The sequence below is a fragment of the Phragmites australis genome, chromosome 8 (genome assembly GCF_958298935.1).
Source record: "Phragmites australis chromosome 8, lpPhrAust1.1, whole genome shotgun sequence".
Lineage (NCBI taxonomy): Eukaryota > Viridiplantae > Streptophyta > Magnoliopsida > Poales > Poaceae > Phragmites > Phragmites australis.
In genome coordinates, this window is record NC_084928.1 from 31,811,082 (window position 1) to 31,833,905 (window position 22,824).

Here is a 22,824-nt window from a genome sequence, read left to right on the forward strand (position 1 = left end):
TCAGTAAACATATTATTGATGATGTAATAACATTACAATCACAATTTTTGCATTGGATCATATATAGTCAAGTTAATGGAACTTGGTTTTGAAATGAGTCATCCATGTCAGTATCATCATCATCATCTTCTTGATCTTTGGGATCAGGCTTGGAAGGACCATCCTCCTGCCTCTTACCTAGAAAGCTTTCCAAAACAAAGAAAATCTCTTTACCCTCTTTATTGAAGATCTCAATGGCAATCCTGATTTTGTGAGGTCCTCTGCAGTTCATTTTAACTCTGATTGGATCAGCCCTCGTAAGACTAAACTCATCCACCACCACTGATTCAGCCACTAAAGAAGTGATCTGCTTGACCACATCCTCATCTTTGGTATAATCTGGGATCCCAAAAATCTTGATCTAAACAGTCTGTAAGAGACTTGAGATGTTGAGATCTACATTCCTCTTGGAGATCTTCACCAGCAAAGCATGTAAGGCTAGTTTCCATGGACATCCTAGAGAATATTTCTAAAGTGTTTCTAAAGTCCCCTTGTTAGGGAAAACCACAAGATATTTAGATTTATCCAGCATCCTGATGTTCCAATCCCATTTAAGATCAATCAAGTTTTTCAATTTAACCTCCAGTTTAGACTCATTGGCCTCACCTTTAATCACCATATGATGTGTTCTGAACAACGTGCTGAAGCAAACTTCTGATGGTTGGTGTCATGCTGTCCAGATAGGATTCACCATGCGGTGTGTTTTGTCAAGGTGACTCTTTTTGCCTCTTGAAAGTACTCGCTGCATCTCGGAATATTAATCATCATTAGCCTTCAAATGTGACCTGATTTCCTCACCGAATGACAAGGCACAAACCATTTGACAGCATCAGAATTCAGAAACGTGCAGATCTATGCTCCAAAATACCCACCTCGATTTCTTTATGCTACACGCTCGTCGATCTTTTCTTACCAGGCAAAGTAAGGAAGCAACTTAGCTGCAGAAGTACTGCAACGAAAGAGTCACGCTCGGGCATGCACGAAGGCAACGTTTCCCACATTGACCAGCCAGATATCTCCATCCAGGAAGGCCAGCGAAGATTCTGCCGAGACGGGGTCAGAACGCAGCGGCGATCGAGAAGAAAGACATGAGAGAGAGACAGCAGCGACACGGTTTTGGAAGGTAGGAAGGTTTGAGCTGCTCCTTTCCATTACTCGTAACATACACACCACCTTGCTGGTTGCTGCTCTCTTCTCCTCTGCCTCTATAAAACCTCCTGACTCAATTTGGGTCGCCACTATTTTGCAGCTCCGCTCCTTTTATTAGAGGACTGTCAATTTTAAGCTCCTGAACAGAGGTCTGCTGCATTTGGGAGCCATTTCTGGGGGGCCTCTTTCTTCCACCTGCCTGCCTCCTCTGCCTTGGGGCCGGCCTCTTTCTCTCTTTCTCTCTCCTCTCCGCAGGAGGAGGGAGAAGAGAAGAAGGCATCGTTGTCGTCGCCGTCCGGTCAGCTCCTCTCCGGGCGTATGGCCGTGAGTGCTTCTTCCCTGCCTGGTGTTCGTTGATGCATACTTTTGTTCCATGTGTTCTTTTCGCTGAAATAATGGCCTGGCTGCCAAATTGTGCCATGTATGTCCTACAAAGAAAGAAATTGTACTAGCATGTATGCAGAAAGTATATATCATCATCTCTTCATGCACGGTGCACCTTAATCAGGATCATGCTACGGTTGTAAATTTTATAGGTTCGGATTCTACGAAAAACCTTATTCCTATGATAACATGTGCCCCCTCTATCTCTCTTATTTTCAGTCTAGGTGTTAGATCAGATGATATGTGGTTAGATCAGAATTTCACATAAGTCTTTCGTAGAAAGATATTATAGAATTTGCTTCCTTATGCTACATGTCCCTTGATGCATGTCTAGCTCATTTCCTGAGATGGAAGATCTATTATCTTAATATTTAAGAAAAAAATGATCACCATGTTCTCTCTTAAAGACTATAAAATTGTCACGTTAATTTAAAACAATTTAGATCACTCATTATTATAAACATCAAACGGTCTAAATTAAATCAAAGAGTCCAGAACAAATATGATTAATAAATAAGTAAATTCGAAATTAAAAGATTTGGAAAATTAGCAGTACGGTTTGGGAAGCAAAACATCTAAATAAAATAAAATAAATAATAATTGAAACTAGGGTTAGAATAGAAAAAAGAAGGGTTTGTATCAAATATAATCTGAGAAAAAAATCAAATGATTATAAAAATCAAATATCTAAATAAAGAGCTCACGTAAAATACAATTAATCAATAGCTAAAATTCATATTAAAAATAAAAAATTCAAAAAAATTACTAAGATAATAGATTAAGAAGCACCTTGTAGCTTAAGGGCAAACCTATTCTGATTCAGGATCAAAATGTATACGAATCGAACAAATACATGTATATGATTTAGGTACAAATTTGGAGTAAAAATAATTTTCCCTTACACAAACATAATTTTTTATCTCTTATTTTAATTTTATGCATTTTGTAATTAAATGACACTAACTTCGTAAAAAACTAAAGACATTGATTTTTAATCAAATGTTATTGTAATTAAATATTATAATAGGTTTAGTCACGCTATTAATTTAGGATATCTTACTAGTTGTATCTATAAGGTTTATCCTTCTTGAGAGGAGGAGCCAAACAAGATAAGCCTTTAAAATGATTTGCTTCACCTTGAAGATTTGCTAGCTAGTCAACACACGAAGGTGAGAGCAAATCTAGTCTTCAAAAATATATAATTCTCTTGATTGAACACATCAAAGAAGGTGTACTTTGTCCTCTTTATTTTAGCCTTTCCTTTCATTTCTTTTTGCGAGACTAGCTCTTTTGTTTGACCTTTCGATCACCTTTAGAAAACATTGACGCACACGGTTCTGTTTCTACTTGAAGGCACGTTGTTTTCAGGTTGGGTCAAGAGAAGAGGTAACTAACCACATCTACCGTAGTATAGCCAACCAGCTGCGAATCTCAGTTAGCACTAAGAGACGAGTTGACCCGGATATATACAACATTCGACCATGAGTTCTTCAGCTGAGGATCACTGAAGATTAATCAAATCAGAGCTTTTTTACGGTACCTTACTTCGTAGAGGGATGGAAGTAGAAATTAGATTTAATATCCATTTCATAGGGGCAACTACAATCTTTTTTAGGTGAATAGTTTTAGGGTTACTCTTCACTAATTGCCTAAACACGATTAGGAAATGTTTTAAACATCTCTGGAATTAGAAAGTTCAATTTTGATAAGAATTTCATCTTTGAACTCGCAAAAAAATCGAACTAATCCCATATAAAATCCAGGAAACTACATAATGCAGTATGATTTGGTTTGCACATTTTTCAAAATTTTAAATGTATATTTGGATTATAGTTGGGTAACTTTGCCCATATTTGCTTGATTTTGTTCCAGTTTATTTCAAAATTGAAAAGGTTAAAACATTTAAGTGAATTTTACAAGATGGCAAATCATAGGGTGTTACACTTGACACGCGCGTGACAGGTTGGCCTTCTCTATTTGTACATTCAATTAGCCAAGAGCCACATCTTTACCACCCCACCCATCCTGTCATTAGCCCATCGAGTGATCCTCCACCGCCCGCTACCGATGACACCATTGCCGTCTCACCCTTGCGCCTGCCAACCTCCTTCTAAGACCGGCGGTAGATAAATTCCCACCGAAAAGCTGTCGCCACCAACCCTGCTATATGTCTCATTCTATGTTCACGCGGCCGATTGATCGGATCTAAATTACAGGCATCTTAAATTTAGAAGGACTGTAAAAAAAACTTGCTACCGTTACTAGCCATTTTACTGATTTCATTTAGTCTCGTTGGCAGTGCATCGCACAATTAGTGCATTTAATCGACAGATTATAGTCCAATACAGAAGTTTTAATCGGCATATGCATATCGGAAATGCTTGACTACGTACGTATGGAGAGATAGGACGTTTTTGCTGGGCCGGCTTATGTACTTGAATAAAAAAATAATTTATTTGAGTTAATTTTTTATTCTCGTATCTTCAATATTCAGACGTTCAAGTTTAATATTTCAGACGTTATAGAAATTTGTTGTCATAGTTTTTTCGTATATTGTATTCTGGAATCTCTTGCGTATAGATCCGGATTCGAAAAAATTATTTATTTGAGTTAATTCTTATATTTTCGTATCTAATGTTTCAGACGTTATGGAAATTTGTTGCTATAGTTATTTTTGTATGTTGCTTCCCGGAATCTCTTATGTACAGATCCGGATTCCAAAAAAATATCCATTCGAGTTAATTCCTATATTTTCGCATCTTTAATATTTCAGACTTTTAAATTTAATATTTCAGATGTTATAGAAATTTGTTGTAGAAGTTCTTCGAGAATGTTTCACATATCGTCCAACGAAATTGACACAAATGAATAATTTTTTCGGGTCCGCTAATTACTTTTTCGGTGTATGTATTTCGAAGTTGCAAAAGTTGATTTTCGATGTTGCAAAAGTACAGATTTTTTTTAACAATGTTTCAAAGAACCGTCCGATGCTACGTCCGGATCGGACGTGCGGGCGCTATCAGGCCCGTATGCATATTCATAATTCATGGATGGTTCGTTCCTGGACGTGCAGAAACGCCCCACCGTGCCCAAGTTCGGCACCTGGGACAGCGACAATGTCGGGTACACGATCTACTTCGACAAGGTGCGCGAGAACAAGAGCGCCACCGCGCCGCCTCTGCAGCGACCGTACAACCCCAACGACCCCGAGGAGAACCCCATGATGAGCGTCCCCCCGTCGTTGTCGAGGCCGGCGACCTCGGGCGGCCACCGCGAGCCACCGCCGAGGCCGCCGAACGGACAGAGCCACCGGCGAGTTGGGAGCAACAGCAGCGCGGCGTCCGACCCAGGCGGCATGGGCGCCGAGCAGAGCAAGTTCGCGCCTCCGCCGCAATACCACCAGCGTCCGGGCCCCCAGCCCCCACAACACCATGGCGGGCACCACCACCACCCTCCCCCGGCCGGGCACGGGAGCGGCGGCCACCGCGCGCAGCAGGCACTGAGGCAGCAGCAGCACCACCACCACGCGGCACCGGCGCCGCGGGCGCGGTCCGCCTCGCCGCAGAACAACGCGCCGGTGAGTCACTGATCGGCTTTCCACGCTGCACGGATCAATGCACGCGCGCATGCAGGCGTGGCTGACGTGCCGTCTCGGTTTGGTTGCGTGTGGCAGAATCGGCAGAGGCCGTCGGCCGTGCCCAAGTTCGGCGTGTGGGACGAGCAGAGCGCCGCGTCGGCCGCGCAGGGTTTCACGGTGCAGTTCGAGAACGTGAAGAGGCACCGTGACGTGGCCAGGGCCGCGGTGCCGGAGGTGCCGCGCGCGCCGTCGCCGCCGGAGGGCGCCGCGGCAAGGCGCTCTCATCGGGACACCCCCTTCCTGTCAAAGGTACAGTGATCACATCGCACTGCTCAGTGCTGCTTTGGCCTGGCTCTGGCCAACCTGACGATGCCATGGGCAGCATGCGTACGAATTTTCTTCTCATGGTTCTTGCATTTCGCGTTGAAAGTTGCGACTCTCATTTTTGTGTCTGCAGCTGTTTGGATGTTTCCACCCCACCGTCAGGGACTGAGAACGATGTATCTGAATATGCGACCTTGGCAACAACATCGAGCAGGAGCTGTATCTTCCACATTCCGTTCCATATGATTCATTGCTTTATAAAGCTAGTGTATTCTTTTCATTCATTCAATTGCTTTTGTAACCAAGGTGGGAGAAAAGAACAGGTTGAGTGGGGAGAGATTCCATTACTATTCTGATTTGTTTCTACACATGCTATGATGTGCATATTATTCTATCGTTCCTCGATGTGTTGACATCGTGTTTGTGCAGAAGCCATTCTGAGAGTTGTGAAGCCATACGCACATTCCACTTTGCTTGGATTTCTAAACTAATCAAACCCCACGTCTACATCACTTTCAATTAGAATTGCAGAGTTTATGGCATGTTTGAAGCACAAGAACTTGCAGAAATTTCCACGGAGCTCGTAGAGACTCCACACAAAAAGTTCATGTGAATTTCCGGCGTTTCTTCCCCATCTATCCCATTAGGCTGTAGAGATAACTTGGATCACACTCGTCTGCCCCTAGGCCTCCACTGTAGTTGCCATGGCGCCAGGCATTGCAGCCTCAATTAGACTGCGCCCATTCCCAAGCTTTGACAATTAGCATTTATTTGCACACCCCTTAGGGCCTGTTTGGAAGCCCGGTTTTGGGTCCAAAACTGGTGTAAAACACAGGCCCTATTTTTTTTCCAAAGTAAACCGAAAATTTTGTTTGGATGACCGATAGCCCACTATATTTCCGGTCCGTTTTGGCCCGTTCCATCGGATTAGAAGACAGAGCCCGTGACGTCTGGAAAAGAAAACGACATCTATCGGGGCGTGTCTCATCCTCGTGACCTTGTCTCTCCTCGCCTCAGGCGCTGCGGGGGCGGCGACCCAGCCAGCGACCGGTGGGCGAGCACTTCGGAGACCGGCGGGCGAGTGCATCGGAGATCGACGGGCGACCAACCCCCTGAGCACCGCAAGAGTAAGTTCCTCACCCCTGTGCTCTTCTTCATCTCTTGCCCAATCCGCTCAGATCCGATCGGCATCTCTCTTCATCTCTTGCAGCGAAGAGGACACCGAGAGAGAGACAAGAAGCAGGGAGCCAGAGCCGAACTTGGGGATGCCGGAGCCACCGCGTTCGCCTCCTGCTGGATTTACATCGGAGCTGGTACATACTTTCATCTTGCCGTACATTTGGCACCTGCTAGATTTGATGTGTTCTTTGCCAGTACGAACATGAATGATTTCATTCCTTATCTGTTGAATACGAACATGATAATGCAGATCCAAGACTTGACATTTTCTCTTCCTAGATTAGAGCATATTTTCTCGTCAAGTTTAGTAGTAGTACTAGCAGTATTTCCTTCACTTCAGTAGGGTGTTGCACTGCCATGCAAGCCTTGGTTAGCTTCTGCACAAAGAATCATTTGCTTTCTTTTCCCATTGCTAGTAGCTGGAGCAGCAGTACAATGTCTGAATCTAATTCTGAGGAAGATCTTACAATGTCTGAATCTAATTCTGAGGAAGAAGAAGATGATGAAATGATGATGCTTGTCTTTCCAGCATTATACTTAGCTTCTACCAAAACCAAAACTCCTTGTCATACATCAAAGCTTAGTGGCGCAGAATATACCCGTGAACTTCTAGAGGGCCATAGGAGCCGATGTTTTACCAATCTTCGAATGGAGGCACGTGTTTTCCAAGGAATTTCAGATTATCTTTGTTCAAAGAATCTTTTGCGAAGTACAAGAGGTGTTACCGTTGAAGAGCAGCTTGCAATGTTCATGTACATGCTTGCACGAAATGCTAGTTTTTCAGCTCTGTGTGATAGGTTTCAGCACAGCCGAGAAACCATACATAGGCATATTGGTGCATGCTTTGATGCAATCACCTCAATGACATTTGATTTTGTGAAGCCTCCATCAGCCGAGACTCACTGCAAAATATCATCCAATTCACATTTCGGGCCATACTTTCAGGTAGATGCCATATAGTTGTGTAGCTAGGAAATTCTGCCCTTTTGTTTCATATCTCAATTGGTAATAGTTTTTTTCCCTTGCAGAACTGTTTAGGTGCAATAGATGGGACTCATGTTCCGATCTCAATAAACGAGAGTAAGGCAGCACCATATCGAAATAGAAAAGGATCTTTATCGCAAAATGTGATGCTCGCTTGTGACTTTGATTTGAATTTTACATATGTTTCAACTGGTTGGGAAGGGTCTGCGTCTGATGCAGGGGTCCTTAAATCTGCTATTAAATCTGGTTTTCAAGTGCCTAGAGGAAAGTACTATCTAGTTGATGGGGGCTACGCAAACACTCCACACTTTCTTGCACCTTACCGAGGAGTTCGGTACCATATTAAGGATCAAGGGCAAAGAAATTGTCGGCCAAGGGATTACAAGGAATTATTCAACCTTCGTCACGCCCGCCTTCGCAATCACATAGAGCGTGCTATTGGCATTCTAAAGATGAGGTTTCCTATATTGAAAGTCGCCACACACTATCCTATAGAGACTCAAGTTAAAATTCCAGCAGTTGCAGTCGTGTTGCATGATATAATCCGAAGGTACAACGGTGATGAAGAGTGGTTAAGTAGCCAGGAAACTCCAATTCACCCCCGCAAGTTTGTGGCTCTACCTACTGATAATGAGAGTTACAGAGATGATGTTGCGTCATTGAACAACCAAAGAAACGAGGGTAATGCTATGAGAGATGAAATTGCAAAGAGGATGTGGGTTGATTATGAGAAGACCAGGAGGCGGAGACGGAGGGGACAATGATAATTATAATAGATATCACAGTTCTAGTTAGCATTGTGTTGTGTGTGCATGCGTTTGTCTTGTTTTTTACTCATTGATGTAATAAATAGGACAAGTCTGAAATATTTATCTATGTGCGATGCCATTAGCAGGTTCAATTGTTTATTTGCAATGTTGAGCTGCAAATGAATACATTATTCCAAGGAAGTAATATTGTGAGTTGTTACCTTTCACAAATTGGATCTTTGCTTACCTAAATGGTGGTTGCCATGCTTTAGTACTTATCTAGTGCCTGCATGCATCCTTAATCATATCCAGCCACTTTGTGACTATCTCATGTTTCTGTTATGTGAAGCTGCATACAGGTCTGAGCCTCTTGTGGCGTTATCTTGTGCTTCTAGTAGAAACTGGTAAGCCAGCATTTCAGAACTGAATTATTTCCTTATTCTCAGATCTGATGATGTCTCAAATCTGTGGTTGCTAGATCTGATGTCTCAAATCTGTTATTTCCTGATTCTACTTGTTATTTCCTTATTCTCAGATCTGATGATGTCTCAAAGAGCAAGGTGGTCCTCAAAATATGAGAAAGCGCTAGTTGATGTACTCACTGAGTACAGGCTTTCTCATTTTCGTGGTCAAAATGGCTGGTGTACTGAAGGTTGGAATAGAATTGTGAAAGATTTCAACAGTCTTTGTCCAGATGCCAAATTTACTAAAGCTCAGATTCAAGACAAAGAGTCCCAATTGAAGAAGGACTACAAAGCAGTCAAATCCATCCGTACGCGTAGTGGAGTCTCTTGGAATCAGACCGCGTCTATGATTAACACAACATCTGAAATCTGGGATGAAATCATAGAAGTAAGATTGCCTTTCATTTCAGATTTTTTAATTTCAGAATCTGGGACTGCTGGTTAGTGCTTTGTGACTGTTGCTTTGTGATTGCTGGTTACTTGTAATTATTGATGGTTACTTTCATTTCAGAATTTTTCAGTTTATGATTAACACAGCAATTATTGATGGTTACTTTCATTTCAGAATTTTTCATTTCAGAATTTTTCAGTTTATGATTAACACAGCAATTACTGATGGTTACTTTCATTTCAGATTTTTTCATTTCAGAATTTTTCAGTTTATGATTAACACAGCAATTACTGATGGTTACTTTCATTTCAGAATTTTTCATTTCAGAATTTTTCAGTTTATGATTAACACAGCAATTACTGATGGTTACTTTCATTTCAGAATTTTTCAGTTTAGGAATTTGGACTCCTGGTTAGATTGCCCTGATAATGTAGATTGTTGCTTGCAATGTTCGCAGTGCTTTGTTGCTTGTGTTCTGGAATCTAGACTGCTAGTTAGATTTGGTTTAGTAAGATTGAAATCATAGCTTTTTCATATATTGTTTTCTATAATTTGTTTAGGAGGATTCAAAGTTGAGGAGGTATGAAAACAAAAGCTTCCCATTGTTTGATGCACTGGACCTGTTATATGAAGGTAATTTATGCACATTTTCTAGTTAGCAATAATCTGTTGTAATAATACTATTTGAGGCTAATTTGATATCTGAATAGGACAATTTGCTGAAGGAAAGCATTGCTTCACTTCTAGTAAACCTCATAAGGCTGGAAGTAAACGGTCCGGAGGCACGGAGAAGACACTCTTAGATTTCACTAAGAAACGTCCATGGGACGCTGCAATCAATGTAGGAGCTCATGATGGTGAAGAATCGATTTATCCAATAAGAATGGATGACTTTGGTAAGCAAAATTTGGAGAGTGAGTCTTTACAATCTCAAGGGTAAGAGAAACAATCTCTGCAAGATTTGGAGATTGAGCAACATGTACAAGGTAAAGGACATAACAAAAAGGCCTTTCATCAAAGGATGGAAGACTTTGGAGGGAAAGGTGCAGAGATGGAAGATGACCATGATGAACCAATTGGTCTTTCAGATGAAGATGGCCATGCTACTTCAAGATCTGGGACTGCTGGATCAAATAGAGGAAGAATGAAGAAAAGTTCTAATACAAAGTCAGTGCCACCCATTGAAGAAACTATGTCAGAATTTCTGAGTTTCAGAAAAGAGCAAGCTAGTGCCAAAAGACAGAGTAAAAGTCATCAAAGGGAGCAAGAAAGAGATTACTCGATTACAAGATGCTTAGAGGTATTAGATGAGATGGATGATGTGTCAGACGATACAAAGATCCTGTCTTCTGATGTCTTTAAGGATGCTATGAACCGTGAGCTTTTTCTAGGATATGCTCCAAGGCTTCGTGGTTTGTGGCTAAAGAAAGAAGTTGATAAGCTTGGAACTTAATTGCCTAAATGTAAGTCCATTGAACTCAATTGCATTTTGCTAACTTTGTTCAATTATGTTCAGTTCTTGTATGTTCTTTTCAATTCTTTGCACATTTGATTGGTAGGACTTTGTGCCAGCAGGCAGAACTGAAAAGATCTTTCCTGAGTTTTTTTTCATGCACCCTTGTTGCATGAGCTGCACAACCTAAAACCCTTCCCTGAAGATCACTTCATCTTCCTGACCAAATATTTTTCTTCCTGAATTACTTATGCCATCTTTTTTTTGTGATGTTCATTTGTACAGGAATAGCGAAGCTTCATTTCATCATATCATCCAGTGAGCTAGTGGTGTGCTGCGATATTTATTTATCTTGGTTTCAATGTTTGCAAATTGTGGCAAAATCAATAAGCTTTGATCCATTACTGTCTTCCTATCTTGGACTTGTTCCTGTTCTAGAGTTGTTAATATAAACTGCCTTGTAACAGAAAAATTAATGAGTTGTGAGCTGGTCTGGAGTTGGTACTTGCATTAATATGCTGCTGGTTAATGGAAGCTTCGATCAGAACATATACTGATCAGAAGCTGGTTCCTGTGAAAATATATTGGCTCATGTTAAAATATGTTGTTTCTGGTTGATAATTTCATGTCATGTGATTGGTCAATTTTCACAGTTCCATTAACTTGCATTAATATGCTGCTGGTTAATGGAAGCTTCGATCAGAACATATACTGATCAGAAGCTGGTTCCTGTGAAAATATATTGGCTCATGTGAAAATATGTTGTTTCTGGTTGATAATTTCATGTCATGTGATTGGTCAATTTTCACAGTTCATTAATTGTAATGCTAATTAATGCAAATTTTCAAATTTTCGATTGTAATAGATTGATCAGAACACGTGTTCTTGTTAGTTAGAGCATGCTGCCAGACAAAAAAATTGTTTGGATGACCGGACTAGAAACACATAACCCAAACACTAACTTCCGGTGGAGAAAAATTCCAAGGGTTTCTTGTGCACAAGAAAATACAGTTGTAATTCAATTAGAAAGGTAAAGAATTACAAGCCTTCCAAACAGGCCCTTAGCGGGTCGACGATCCTAACCCCGCCGCTGCCTACTGCCGCAGCTCGTGCTGCAGTTCCACCACCACTACCGCCACCCCCTGCCGCCTTCCCGCTTCTTGCCGGCATCGGAAACGACGCTTTCCGACACCGGGGCAAGCCCGCAATCCATAAAAAAAGGATGTTCCATGCATTAATATGAGATGTTGCAGACGTGGAAACCAAAAAATGTTCCAAGCCACCAAATCATGTTCCAAAGCATGAGGCGGCAAGAAGCATGGAGGTCGCAGTGGCTCCCAGGTAGCGAGAGGGGTGGTGGCGGCCGAGAGCAGGAAATGGGAGGAGGTTGATGGAGAGCAGTAGAGCATAAGAAATGAGCACAAGAACTGAGAACTATTTATCTGAATGCGCGCCTTTATCACTCTGCTACATCTCTCACATTTCCTCCCCTAATTTATATGATTGCTTTATAAGGTTAGCGCGTTCTCCTCTCTTTCCCTCTCTCATTGAATTGCTTGGTGGCTAAAAGTTAAAGATCATGTTCATGGCCAATTTCTTATGATGATTGGTTTCTACACATGATATAATGTATGGACCGTGCTACATGTACGGAGAAAGCGGTACAAAGCCGCTACGAAGCCATCCTCCATCGTTTCACGTGACTTCCAATCCCAGCACAGCGGGCCCACTCATCCTGTTGACCAGCCAAAATTTCCAAGCCTTGCTCCTCTCAAAAAAAGGGAAAAAAAGAAGAAAAAAAAAAGGCTTCCCAAGCCTTGTGACCTGCTATAGACAGCAAACTACATGTTGTTCTTCTTTTTTCCACAGGCATATGTCAACAAATAAAAAGAAAATGTTGAGGACAATGGATCTCTCAGCATACATGAGCAAAGTTGTGGGCAGTCAAGGAGGAGAGGATAAGGCTATGTTTGTTTTATTTTTCTGGTTTTGCTTCTATAGCTGTCGAAGCTAGAAACCAGAAGCTAGAATAAATAGGGTTTTGAAGAAGACTTATGAAGAAGTCAGAAGTTTGTTTCTGAGAAAAATAAACTAAAATTGAGAAACTCTTTGAGGGATATTTTTCTAAGAAGCTATGATTAAGAAACTAAAAGTTTATTATATAAGCCAAAAGTCTATTTCTAAAGTATAACTTTTCAAACAAGCAAAAACCACAGCTTTTCAGATAAGTTAAAATCATAACTTTTCAAAAAAAATCCAAAAACAGATGCTCAAACAAACATTCCTAAGACAAGACAACCAAGGCAGAGGGGACGGGAGCAAACAGAACTGACTGGACGAGCAACCGACGCAATGGTGATGCCCCTCCGGTCTACTAAGAGCTTGCTTGCTATCCACGCGTAATTTTTTTTTCAATGAGAGAGGGAAAGGGAGGAGAACAGCAAACTAACAATTTTACAATAAAAAAGGATAAATTTCATTGTACCCATGGTGCTCTATCTAATAGGCAACATATCTAGAGCATACTCTAAAACATACTTTTTCATAATTTTTTATGATTATTTTGATAATATTTGAATTTTGAGAGCAATGAAACTCGTTACTTTTTTAAGCTATCGTCCGTTAAAATAGCTATATCTTTATTTTTTAAAAGTAGGCTAGACATCTTCCAACGGATTCTGGTAGATTAAAAGTACAATATTTTAAAATAGACATATATTTTTGTAAATATTAAAAATAAAAATAAAAAAAATTCAGCGACCGATTCCACGCACGCGGCAATGGGTAAGCACCGCTCACGTGGACCGAACGAGCTATGGACTGTTCAAATTTGGGCCTCCTTGTTATGGCTGGGCCATTTAGTGGTTGCTTCATTTTTTATTTTTATTTTTTCTTATGGATGTTTGAGTACTCACCGTGGAAAAAAACCAATATAATTGTTCCACCATTATAATATATTTTTTCATGAACTTTTATGGTGATTTCTAGGAAGTAAACAAAAGGAAAATACAATAAGTTCCAATGGTTATGGAAAATGTTCTCGTAATCAATTACATAAGTTCCGAAGGTTACAGAAAAAGTTCTCATGGTTGATTAAATAAGTTACAAAGGTTAATAAAAAAGTTCCCGTGATTGGTAAGGTAAGTTCTAAAGGTTAATGAAAAATTTCCCATAATCGATTAGAGAAGTTCCAAAGTTACGGAAAAAGTTCACGTAAATGATTTCCAAGGTTAATGAAAAAGTTCTTGTAATTCATTAGATAAGTTCCAAAGGTTATTAAAAATAGTTCCCGTAATTGATTAGATAAGTTCCAACAATTGATAAAAAAAGATCCAAAGGTTAATGACCGAAGTCAATACGTTCTCGTAATTGGTTGAGCTCCAAAGGTTAATAACAAAAATTTCAATAATAACCAAGAAAGGTTTCGATAACAACATTGAAAAAGTTCCAACACATATTTAGAAAAATTCTAAAGCTTAAACGAAATAAGTACCGGTTTAAAAAGCTAAAGAACGAATGGCCAAACAAGCATAACATAAAAGTATAATAGGAACCAACCGGCTAGAAAATGTGGTCTAGTAAAAAGTTAGAAGATAAAAGAAAAGAATAAAAACAAAAGAGGCTAGAATTGATTGGCCGCTGGGCATCAGAATGCTAGGCCATGCAGCAAAAGCGGGCCGCTACATTGGTCATATTTGACATAGTTTATTGTTAATTTTTAAAAAGCTAAAAAGCTGGTTTTGGATGAAATGAACTAAAACTAATAAGTTGACTTGACTAAGAGTAGTTTTTTAAAAAGCTGATGTGATGAGAAATTAAATAAAAATCAATAACTTTTAATATAAACTATAAGCAACTTTCAATAAAAATCTCTTTACAATAAAAACACATAAGTTTTAACTACGCAAAACAGTAACATAATCAAACGTCTTACGTGGGCTGAAAGCAAGTTAAAAAAACGCGCCAGCGTTATGTATCCGATATCCTAAAGGCCAGGCCCTTAGGGTCTCTCACTGTAGCGACTGTCCCTAACAAGTAGGTTGCACTGTAGCATCACAGTATATTAACGTACCAGCAATGCTTAGCATCCCTGTATATTACTGTGCCTAATATTTTCAGATATTTAACAAAAAATAAAATATATATTTATTCTATTCTAAAAAATAATAATAAAATGTCTCACTTATTTATTCCCTTGTATATGTTGGAGTAGAAAATCCAACGTCTCCCTCCAAAAACTACAGTCGCCAGCCAAAAAATCCTCACAAACTTATTTTTTTCAATTAGTACTTCTTACTTATTTTCTACAAAATAATTTTAGACAATGAACGTATGTGTTGTGCTGCTATTCAATTATCTCTGCTGTAATTATTTCCTTTACACATCGCTCATTTATTCCCTCATACACGTGAGACCAGATAAATCTAACGTCTCTCTCTGAAAACTCTAATAACCAGCTAAAAAATCCTTACGACATTATTTTTTCAAATTAGTGCTTCTATTAATTATTATAATGTTATATTGTTTCCCACAAAATAATAATTTAGATAATGAACCTATAAGTTATGCTGCTATTTAATTATCTCTGTATGTAATTTTTCTCTTTACACCTTCATTTTCACTGTAGTATGAACGGATGAAGGGTAGCAAGTCAATCTACCTAGTATAGTCAATCCACCGGCCCACTCGCCCCTTGCGTAGTTTTTTAGTCAGCGAGCTCGCCAGGTCACAGGCAAAGCTGTAGGCACCGCCAAGTAGGGGTGAAAATGGTCTCAAACGAATCAGAAAAGGCTTACCACTTTTAGTTACATATTTTCTCTTGAAAATAGAGTGGAAAAATGATAATGCTAGAAAAGAAAACGGCAACAATAGTGGAAAAATCGAAAATGATGTTTTCAGAATAAAAACATACTATTATTGATTAGGAATCGATAATTCAAAATGGAATACAACGAACCCTAACACCAGCATAGTATATAGGAATATATGATGGACATCTCACGAGTCTTGTATGACACGTCTCAGTAAGACAAACAACAAGACACAAATATCATAAAGATAAGTTTAATTCAAGCATTTAACATAAATGATAAATTCATGTATGATGTATAAGATCAACATGTTACAAGTCACACTAAGACCCAACTGATTATAATATAAGGATATATTCATATGCTAGTAAAACTATTTTAACGACGTACAACCTGTAAATGATAAGATTGTATATAGAGTAGAGACAGAGAATTAGTGTGAGCAGAGGTGTTGGGTGGCCGGTAAGAGGAGAGGTAAAAATGGTCAGAAACATCAAAAAGTGAAAACCGTATCGAAAATTACTCAAACCATCTTCAGTATCATTTTTTCTCGAAATCAGAATTGAAAACGATAAGTTTGGAATATATTAGAAAATGCTGGAAATAGATATGAATTACCTTTTCCAGTTTAGACGGAAACTATCTCTGATCGAACGGGAATTTCTGTTACTGTGAAGGGAATGCGACAATGCTTGAACAGTCACGAGTTTCCTCTCGAGAGCATGTCTTTCATGTTTTCTCAATCTAAATGGGAGAAGGCAGGGTTCACTAGCCTCAGCCTCACAAGCACTATAACTTCACAAAGCTGATTTACTTGCCAGAGTGATGGTGATGAGACGGTGAGTACAACGTGACAAGCAGCATCGATGAGAGGAAGGAGAAAGTCAAGGGTGTTGAGATATTTGGGGAAACCAATAGTGCTGCTAGGTTTCATTTTAGATCCGGAGGAAACCAATAGTGTTGGTAGGTTTCAGTTTATATCTGAGTTTATGAGTTCATTTGCAGAGAGATTTTGCCCTTTTTTTACAGTGAGACTCATTTCCACTGCTTTTGTTAAAGATAGGGTCGTACGAGGCCGAGGGCTCAAACTCTAACCGGCTTGGTCCCTCTCTGAGATTTTGCCACCGAGCTGTGAGTCCGTTGGCAGCAGAGAGACTTTGCCCTACTCACGAAGAACAATGCGCACGACCGCATCCACATCTCCACCATCTCCTGGGGTGCAGTGCAGGCAAAGAGATGGCGGCGGCGGTGCTCGGAGTTGAGAGGGCAAATGCGACGGTGTCGGCAGCATTGGCGGAGACCGTGCCGCCTGTCGCCTCTGATGGACAGAGGTGTTCAGCTCTACTAGCTCTCGCGATTGAAGTTGTACACAGTGGAGCGGATATATTTAATGAAGACCGGCAGGCTATTTACAAGCTACTTGGCAGAATCAAATATGAAATTGCCCCTGAGACTAGGGGTGCCGGGGGATCAGACGACAGCGGCGACGACGAGGGAGACGAGGAAGATCAAGGTGGAGATGATGATGATGTTGATGTTGAGGAGGAATTCTATAGGGAAGAAGGGGGTGAGGACGATCCTGAGCCTAATGGTGAAGGAGGAAATGATAACGAAGATGATGATAATGGTGGTGACAGAAGATGACGAGGATGACGATGAGGAGGAACAGCCGCCTTCTAAGAAGAAGAAATGATCTGGCTTCCTACATCCTCCATCCAACATGTTTCAGGCTGCTAGTTGTGTTGTTTAGACGATAGAACAGGTTTGGGACCTATGTGGCTTGTGGCTTGGTTGTCAGGTCTCATAGAGTAGGAAAAATTTGACATATAATGTTAAATTTGTACCATGTGTTTTTCCCATATAGTCGTTGAATGCTGTGTTTACTGGGGTTACTTTACTGTTATTTGGAGCTATGATTTTGTCTATGTTTCTCGGTCTTATTCTAACTCTTTTCATGATAACGATAAGTTAGTATGGTGCTGCAAATTGAAATGCGAAGGTCTTTACATCAAATTGCACATGAACATCATAATCTTCTTACGGCTCATTAGTAGAACTTCAGTTTTTAACTCGTGATAACCTAGATAGTAGACATAAGAGGTTGGTCAGTGAACTAAAAATGCTCTTTCTGTGACAATAGGTGGAGACGTTGCATCACCTTTTATTTCAGTGTCCAGTTGCTTTTTATGTATTCACATCACATGTGCTACTACTGTAGACTGAGAAATCTTGTGGAAAGACTGAAAATGGAACAAGCCTGTTGCAATCAAAAAACATTTTGCAATTTTAAAAAGAGGCTAAACTTCAGAAGAAGTATGGCACAGTAACTTCATGCCTTAGCCAACAAACAATTGAGTAGTCCTCTCTCTCTCTCAAAAAAAAAAAAAGGATTGCAACTGTACTACTGGCAAGCCTACAAATACCACTTCAATTTGCATCGTCCCATTTCCATCAACTATGTAGGTAGCAAGTCTTGCTGATCAGAAAGCCTAAATGCAAGGCACTAAACTTCCTCTTCCCCTTTAAGCTGTAAGCAATAAGAACCTGTGAGAAAAGCAGTATAGGGTGTGTAGCAGAGTTCTACATCAGTGTGTATATTCAGAGATCAGACCACATATACGGCCTCGTCAGGGTCTTCGTTTCCAATGAGAATCAGCCCCTCAACAAGTACAGGAAACGAACATGCACCGCATTGGCTGACAGCCGGTGGCGACCACGCCGGCCGGCGCATCGACGATGTCGTAGGCGTGGTGCTTCTTCAGGAATCCTATCAAACTTGCGGTGTCCCTCCCTGATGAACCTGACGAAATTTTGTTGCAAGTCTGTGAACAATGGTGCTTTTTTTTAAAAGCCACCATGTGAGCGATTATATTAGAGAGAAGTGAGAAAAGGCATAAAGGATGCCTACAGTTTACACATACAGGCCATTGGCCCGGGTTCATGGCCAAAAATTAAAGAAAAAGAAGCTGGCAAAACCACAGCTAAGAATTTTCTCGGCTGCTCCTCCTGGCCAAGTATTAAAGAAAAAGAAGCTGGCAAAACCACAGTTAAGAATTTTTTCGGCTGCTCCTGAGAGTTGCTAAAGCATGAGCACCTACCATACATCATGTCATTGCCTCCTCTTGAATCCTATGCAGCAATGCGTCTTCCGTGAGTTCATTTCCATGAAAGATCCGACGATTTCTTTCTTTTCACCACTCCCAAAGGATCAAGATGATAAGGGTCTTGACACCCTTCCTCAAGCTTCTCGGTTAGTAGGCGCGTTCACCCCACCAAGCTTCAATGCATTCCATACGGGGCCATGAGTTTGGGTGTAGATAAGGTAGGTGTATCAAGTCTGCTATAGTGACCAAAGTCTTTTACTAGCCGAGCAATCCACGAAGGTGTGCCACGGTCTCCAGGTTGCGGACACACATTGGGCATAAGTATTGGTTCTTACATTGGCGAAGTTGCAAGCGTTGTGCTGTCCAAATGTGGTCCTAGATTAGGAGTCATACAAAAAATTTGTATTTTGGTGACGCCCAAACCTTCTAAACTAGCTTTCTGTATCCTTTGCTTGGCAAGTCCGCAAATTGGTCTTTGTATGCCAATCTTGTTGTATAGGATCCATGCACCGTTAGCGTCCAGGTTATTGTGTCCTTCGCTTGGCTCAATTGTACTTCACTGACCTTGTTCTAGAGTTGCACAAATTCTTCAATGAGGTGTGTGGCCAGGTTGTGGCAGAGATCACAAATCCAATTGTTGTCTTGTATGGAGTTTGCAATTGTTCAATTTTTCCTTTTTGAGTGGGAGTATAGCGCCAGAGCTAAATCTTTTGGGGCCTCCCCATCCAGCCATCTAGAGCACCACAACAGTGCCTTTCTTCCATTACCAAGGGAGATCTTAGTGCATGAGTGGAAAAAAGCCTTGTCTCTCAGGTCGTAAGGAATCGGGAATCCAATCCAAGGATTCTCCGGTCTGGTCCACTCTAACCACATACATCGGAGTTGGAGTGCCCAGCTGAATTTTTTTAGATCTAGAACTCCTAGACCCCCCTTTTCTATCGGCCAACAGATTTTGTTCCATACAACTTTACAAGCTCCCCAACTGCATCCCTCAATTCCAGCCCATAAAAAACCCCTACGATATTTATCTAGCGCTTTGTATAATTTTTTGGGAGGCTTGATGGCAGTGAGGAGATAGGTTGGCAGGGAGGAGAGAACCGATTTCACTAAGGTCTATCTCCCAGCCGTAGTTAGGAGTTTTAGCTTCCAGCTATAAAAATGACGGGTGGCCTTATCTAGGATTGTTTGCAGTTGCACTAGGTGCAGGCGCCCTAAAGTTAGTTGTAACCCAAGGTATTGCATAGGGAATGTTGCCACTATCCTAGGAAACATCCTAAGGATATCATCTAAGTCTATGTGCTGGCAGCTAATAGCAGCGATAGAGCTCTTCTGGAGGTTGACGTGTAGCTAGGTGGATTCTCCAAAATCCCGTAAGATAGCAAGTACGGTCGCAAGCTCACGTCTTACCGGGTTAAGGAAAAGGATTGGTCATCCGTATATAAGGATAGATGGAGGCAAGTCGAGCATCCTCATAGACAAGGCAATCTTCCGGCCTCAGTACCTAAGTCCAAGATGCGCTGTAGTGGATCGATTGCCAGGATGAAGAGGTAAGGCGAAAATAGATCGCCCTGTTGTAGACCACACATGTGCAGCAAAAGCTTCCCTGGAACTCCATTTAGAAGAATGGAGGATGACAAGGAGACGAGAGTGATGGTTATCCAGTCACGCCAGCGTGTGTCAAATCCCCTTGCCTGCAGGAGTTCTAGGAGGTATTCCCATGATACCGAGTCGAAGGCTTTTGCAATGTCTAGCTTTACCATTAAGGAGGGAGCCCTGCTACGATGATAGGCCCTAGCTTGGTTTCGTACCAGTATAAAAGTTGTCCTGAATACATCCCCCCTTAATGAAAGCGCTCTACAAGTGGGAGATAAGGGAGTCAATATGTTTGGACAGTCTGATAGCCAGTATTTTTGCTAGTAATTTGTCAAAGGAGTGAATCGAACTGATTGACCTAAAATCATTTGCAGTAACAGGGGCCTCCTTGGTATCAAGGAGTTTTTGGCGGTGTTCAGAATTCCAAAGGCCTGTGCTGAGCAATTGTATATGCACTGGAAAACTACCATCACGTCATCATTTATGATTGGCCAGTAGGCTTTGTAAAAGGTCCCGATGAAACCATCAGGTCCAGGAGCCTTTTCTGCCGGCATTGCAAGAATAACATGCCAAACTTCTTCCTCAGCGAAGGCCACCTCTAGGTCTAGATCGTCAACCAATGGGAACTGGATGAGGCTCCAGTTAATGGAGCTTATTCGGCATCACTTAGTGCCCAAGAGCTCCTCATAGTGGTGGTAGAGAGCCGCTTCCTTCTCCTCATGGGACGAGGCCATTCCGTATTGAGTGTGTAACGAGTGAAAGAAATTCTTTCGCCTCCGCCCATTCATTTATAGATGGAAGAAACGGGTGCTCACATCTCCCTCCTTGGGGTAGGTAACCCGAGAAGCTGCCTCTTTTGCATCTTATCTACAGCCGCTAGGCCTAGGACTCAGAACTTTCAGTTTTTTGCCGAGGGAGAGCTCCTCTGTGTTGAGAGTCCTACTTTCTTACACTATATCTAGCTGGAGGATCACATGGTTTGCTATTGTCACTAATGAGTTGTTTGCTCCAAGCTTGAAGTGCAGTGCAATGATCGTTTTTTTCTTCAAAAAAGATAAAAATGCAATCATCATGGCATATCATATTCATATCCCATCCCCCCGCCCCTTGCAGAGCTAGCCGCGTTAGCGAGCCTGGCCGCCAAGCCATGCACCTCTGGAGTCTGGACCAGGGTTTACGTTACCGACCGGAGCTCGGTTACCAAGCTCCGGCGGTAACTGAAAATACGCGATAACCGCGGTTACCGGTCAAAAATTCAAAAAAATTCAGAGAAAATTCATTTGGCAAAATTTGAATTTTGAAAAAAAAAATCGCGATTTTAGCTGTTCGGTAACCGCTCGGTTTTGGTCGGTTACCGAGCGGTTTTGGTCGGTTACCGAGCGATTTTTTAGCATTTTTGAATTGGTCGGTTACCGAGCGGTTTGAGTCGGTAACCGCTCGGTTTTCTCGATTTATCGAGCGGTTTTATCAAATTTCAGCGCAGTTCAACAAAAAACCCAAAAAAGGGCTCAACCTTGTAAAATCAATAACTAATTCATCTGAGCTTCAAATCAAGTGAAACAAATTTTGTTAGCTTCCTTGTAACATAATCTACATGATAAAAGTATTTATACTCATAAAAAAGTTCAAAATTTTCTGTGAGAAATTGTATTTGTTAAACCAAGTTAAATGCATAGTTTACTCTTTGCTAATCCAAAAATCATGAAACTAATTTTGTTAGTCTTCTTACATGATCCTATGTCTTTTAAAAATACATGAACTCATGAATTAGTTATTGTAACATGCATGATTGTGTAAATGTGTTGCGACTAGATTAATTCATAACTGACCCATCACACCTCAAAAATTAGTGAAACCACTTTCATTAGCTTATTTATACTATGATTTACGTAGAAAAAAATAATAGTAGACATGAAAAAGTTAATTACAGTGCTGTTTCTTAACATATTCACTTTATGCTTGTGAACTTTGTAAAAATCATAGAGAATTTAATAAAACTCTAAATAAAGTGAAATTAATTTTTAAGATTCTCTTAAAATACGTTTTATACAAGAAAAATATGTGTTTGCATGTTACACTTTTCCTTAACGTGAGTTAATAACTGAGCCGCACGCTTCATTTTTTTTTTCATTTTTTTCAAACTTTCTCCCTATAGAATATGATGCAAACGACATTATTTTTGAAAAAAAAATTCACAGAAGGTCTTAGAATTGTGTCTAGTTTTTTTAAAGATTTTTTTTGAATTTTTTTTTCGAATTTTTTGAATTCAAATTTTGGTTACCGTTCGGTTTCTGAAACCGGACCGGACCGAGAAGGTCGGTAACTGCGATTTTTGAGCGGTTACCGATGGTTTTTTGAACCCTGGTCTGGACTAGTGGACTGGACATCCCGGTGCAGCGCAGAGGGAGGCGCTGGCGAGCTGGTTCGCGCATGTTTCAGTGGAAGGAAGCAATAGTGCAATATGGTGTGAATAGTCATGAGTCTCCTCATGAGGGGGAGCATCGCTTTCTCAGTTCAAACTGCAGAAGGCGATCTCACACTCTTCCACACCTCAAGTCCTCAAACACTACAAATTGGCAGAGCTGCAACAGTCGTCGTGTGGGTTTCAGCTTACGGCCGGCTT

General features: G+C 40.9%; 3 protein-coding genes and 1 pseudogene across 3 annotated transcripts; all 4 read left to right on the forward strand.

Moving 5' to 3' along the window:
* Window positions 1-1,288: 1,288 nt before the first annotated feature.
* LOC133927075 (RPM1-interacting protein 4-like) lies at window positions 1,289-5,904 on the forward strand. The gene is made up of 4 exons (XM_062373346.1): window positions 1,289-1,512; window positions 4,646-5,149; window positions 5,246-5,458; window positions 5,607-5,904. Exons 1-4 carry the CDS (start codon window positions 1,507-1,509, stop codon window positions 5,640-5,642), a joined length of 759 nt encoding a protein of 252 aa, XP_062229330.1. The 5' UTR covers window positions 1,289-1,506; the 3' UTR covers window positions 5,643-5,904.
* A 110-nt stretch (window positions 5,905-6,014) lies between these two features.
* On the forward strand, window positions 6,015-11,301 carry LOC133927742 (uncharacterized). Its single transcript, XM_062374152.1, has 5 exons — window positions 6,015-6,056; window positions 6,405-6,600; window positions 6,684-6,786; window positions 7,069-7,212; window positions 11,044-11,301. The coding sequence occupies exons 1-5, from the start codon at window positions 6,015-6,017 to the stop codon at window positions 11,081-11,083; spliced, it is 525 nt and encodes a 174-aa protein (XP_062230136.1). The 3' UTR covers window positions 11,084-11,301.
* Window positions 8,925-10,707, forward strand: LOC133925966 (uncharacterized). Its single transcript, XM_062371700.1, has 3 exons — window positions 8,925-9,237; window positions 9,801-9,873; window positions 9,951-10,707. The coding sequence occupies exons 1-3, from the start codon at window positions 8,926-8,928 to the stop codon at window positions 10,178-10,180; spliced, it is 615 nt and encodes a 204-aa protein (XP_062227684.1). The 5' UTR covers window position 8,925; the 3' UTR covers window positions 10,181-10,707.
* Window positions 11,302-16,740: 5,439 nt separating the features above from the next.
* On the forward strand, window positions 16,741-17,197 carry LOC133927744 (phosphopantothenoylcysteine decarboxylase subunit VHS3-like; annotated as a pseudogene).
* Window positions 17,198-22,824: the final 5,627 nt, after the last annotated feature.